We start from the raw sequence: 3,578 nt of genomic DNA on the forward strand, positions 1-3,578 counted from the left end.
TGTAAGATATCATTCCTTTCTCCTGAGAATTTATTGTTTTTGCTGCTTTATTAATTATTCTGGGCATAATGGGGACATAATAACTGAAATTTGAATGCTGCCAGAACTAAGGAAGCTTACTCCTCATCACAAACTCTCAAGAACCACCTGAGCATTTTATTTATTTTTTTAATCTTTATTGTTGAAAGTATTACATAGGTCCTTCTTTTCCCCCCATTAACCTCTCCCCACCCCAGGCCCTCACTACGCCATTGTCTGTATACACAGGTTAGGCATATAGGCATACCAGTTCATTGGTTAATATCTTCCCACCCACCTTCCCCTGTCTTCCCCCTGAGGTTCAACAGTCCGTCCATGCTTTTGTGACTCGGGGTCTATTTTTGATCATCAGTTTTTTTGGTTTATTAGATGCCACCTATGAGTGAGATCATGAGATACTTATCTTTTCTGACTGGCTAATTTCACTCAGCATAATACTCTCCAGGTCCATCCATCCTGTTGCAAATGGTAAGAGTTCTTTATTTTTTATTGCCCTGTAGTATTTCATTGTGTTAATGTACTACAGTTTTTTTATCCACTCATCTGCTGATGGGCACTTAGGCTGTTTCCAATCTTAGCTATTATAAATTGCACTGCTGTGAACACAGGGGTGCATATATTCTTTCTGATGAGTGTTTCAGGTTCCTTAGGATATATTCCTAGAAGTGAGGTTACTGAGTCAAATGGGAGTTCCATTTTTAATTTTTTGAGGAAACTCCATACTGTTTTCCACAGTGGCTGCACCAGCCTGCATGCCCACCTGCAGTGTACTAAGGTTGAGCATTTGAGATCTTTTTTCCTAACACGTGTTTACATCTTTCCCCTCTCTGCGTTTGAGGTGCTTTTTATGTTTTCTTAAATCAAGGACTACAAATAGTCATCTGAGTACAGAACCCATGTTTACATGTTCATGGGAGATTTACCAACTGAATTTGATACTATTTTCACATTCTTCAGGGTAAAGATAATCTGATGTTGACATCTTCCTTGGCTCAGTTCTTTCCTAATTATTGTGGCTGGAGTAGGTAGAGCCTTGTAGTAACATGACCCTAGTAGGTCAGAGTGCACTGTGAGGGTCTGGTGTGTGTGTGTGTTTGTGTGTGTTTGTGTGTGTGTGTTGGTTGTTTTGTGCTTCTATATTTTGGGGGGCGTGAACAGTTGAAGGGCAGCAGTACCTGAGCCCATACACTCTAAATGTGACCCTTAAAATAAAGGTGCCAGAATGTGAGGAAACAATGAAATTGAAGGGTCATTTCAACTGAAAGGATTTTTTGGTAACAAAATTGCTACATTGAAGGAAACAAGTACTGAAGGGCTCCCTTGTGTCTTAAAGTTTGAGCAACAGCAAAGAGGCCACCTCATTCCTCAACTTTCTCTGACCTCTTCTTTCATCCCTCTTGCTCACACCCCTCTATGCACTGGCTCCTTTTGGAGACTTAAATATCTGAGACTGTGTCATTTTCGTGGTCTTTGCTTGGCTCTTTCACTTACAGGGCACACACTTCCCCAGATATCTTTGTGTCTTTCTCTCTGTCTTCCTTGAGGTCTTTGTTCAAATGTCACCTTGTTTGCAGGGCTTTCTGAACTCCCAGTGAAAGAATAACACCCTCACCCACTCTTTCTTATAACTATTTTTTTCTTCACAGCACCTTTCTCAATCTGACATGACTTGTTTTATTGTACATATGTTTTCACCATCATTAAATTCTGGGCTTTTGTTTCCCAGTATCCTCTACCCTCTGCCTAGTGATGGTCAGTACTCAACATATATTCCTAAAGTACAGCAAAGCAATTTTCATTAAAACGGTGCATTACATGACCTCCTGGGGAAAAGGTCTATGTGGGATAGAAACTCCTAATGAAAGATGTCAGGGGAGATCCATAAAGATAACAAGATCCATTCAAAATACGTATGTTGATTCTTGCCCTGGCCAGTTTTGCCCAGTGGTTAAAGCATCAGCCCACTTTAGGGTCTTGAGTTCAATTCCGGTCAATAGCACACACCTTGGTTGCAGGCTGGATTCCTGGCACTAGTCGGGCCATGTATGGGAGGCATCAATGAATGTGTCTCTGTCATATCAATGTTTCTCTCTGTCTCTCTCCCCCACCTCCCTCCCTTCCACTCTCTCTAAAATAATCAATGGAAAAAATATCCTCAGTTACTCTAAGATAGTGTCCTCCATACGAGGAATCTCATCAGCTCAAGGGAAGTATAAGGCATTTTCTACGTGTGCATCTCACCTCTCAGTTGTCTCCTTATTTTATTGTGCAAGCCTAGGAGTGTATCTCAGTTCTGCTGTGTATCTTCATTTACAGTCTGAAGAACAAAGACATGGGATGCATCAATGAATGGGTCTCTGTCACATCAATGTTTCTCTCTGTCTCTCTCCCCCACCTCCATCCCTTCCACACTCTCTAAAATTATCAATGGAAAAAATATCCTCAGATGATTTTTTTAAGTTATATTAATCATGATGACAAAATACATATGGTAGTATTTCAGTGTTACTAATACTGCTTTGTGTAAAAATTAATCATATAATATTTTTGTTCTTAGTCATCACCTCCACCACATGGTACAAGGCAATACCTCAATTTCAGAATTTATTCTCCTGGGAGTTTCAGAAGAACCAGAACTGCAGCCCCTCATATTTGGGCTTTTCCTCTCCATGTACCTGATCACTGTGTTGGGAAACCTGCCAATCATCCTGGCCGTCAGCTCAGACTCCCACCTCCACACACCCATGTACTTCTTCCTCTCCAACCTGTCCTTGGTAGACATCTGTTTCACCTCCACCACCGTCCCAAAGATGCTGTGGAACATCCAGACACAGAGCAGAGTCATCACCTATGAAGGCTGCATCACACAGATGTATTTTTTCTTATTATTTGCAGGACTGGACAACTTCCTCTTGACCGTGATGGCCTATGACAGGTATGTGGCCATCTGCCACCCCCTGTACTACATGGTCATCATGAACCCCCAGCTCTGTGGACTGCTGGTTCTGGTGTCCTGGATCATGAGTGCCCTCTATGCCTTGTTACAAAGCTTAATAGTGTCAGGACTGTCCTTCTGTGCAGACTTGGAAATCCCTCACTTTTTCTGTGAACTCAATCAGATGGTCCAACTTGCCTGTTCTGACACCTTTCTTAATAACATGGTGATGTATTTTGGAGTTGTGTTGCTGGGTGGTGGTGCTCTTGCTGGGATCCTTTACTCTTACTCTAAGATAGTGTCCTCCATACGAGGAATCTCATCAGCTCAAGGGAAGTATAAGGCATTTTCTACGTGTGCATCTCACCTCTCAGTTGTCTCCTTATTTTATTGTGCAAGCCTAGGAGTGTATCTCAGTTCTGCTGCTACCCAAAGCTCACACTCAAGTGCAACAGCCTCAGTGATGTATGCTGTGGTCACACCCATGCTCAACCCTTTCATTTACAGTCTGAAGAACAAAGACATAAAGGAGGCTCTGAAAGGATTTGTTGGGATGACAGGCATAAAAGGTCCAGTTGTCCTAAGGATGAGGAAGTGGCCATGA

General features: G+C 42.1%; 1 protein-coding gene across 1 annotated transcript; it reads left to right on the plus strand.

The window, feature by feature from the left end:
* The first annotated feature begins 2,612 nt into the window (after positions 1-2,612).
* Positions 2,613-3,578, plus strand: LOC102425743 (olfactory receptor-like protein OLF4). Its single transcript, XM_006107395.1, has one exon. It carries the CDS (start codon positions 2,613-2,615, stop codon positions 3,576-3,578), a length of 966 nt encoding a protein of 321 aa, XP_006107457.1.

Source organism: Myotis lucifugus, unplaced genomic scaffold (assembly GCF_000147115.1).
Source record: "Myotis lucifugus unplaced genomic scaffold, Myoluc2.0 scaffold_1164, whole genome shotgun sequence".
In the NCBI taxonomy this organism is placed as follows: domain Eukaryota; kingdom Metazoa; phylum Chordata; class Mammalia; order Chiroptera; family Vespertilionidae; genus Myotis; species Myotis lucifugus.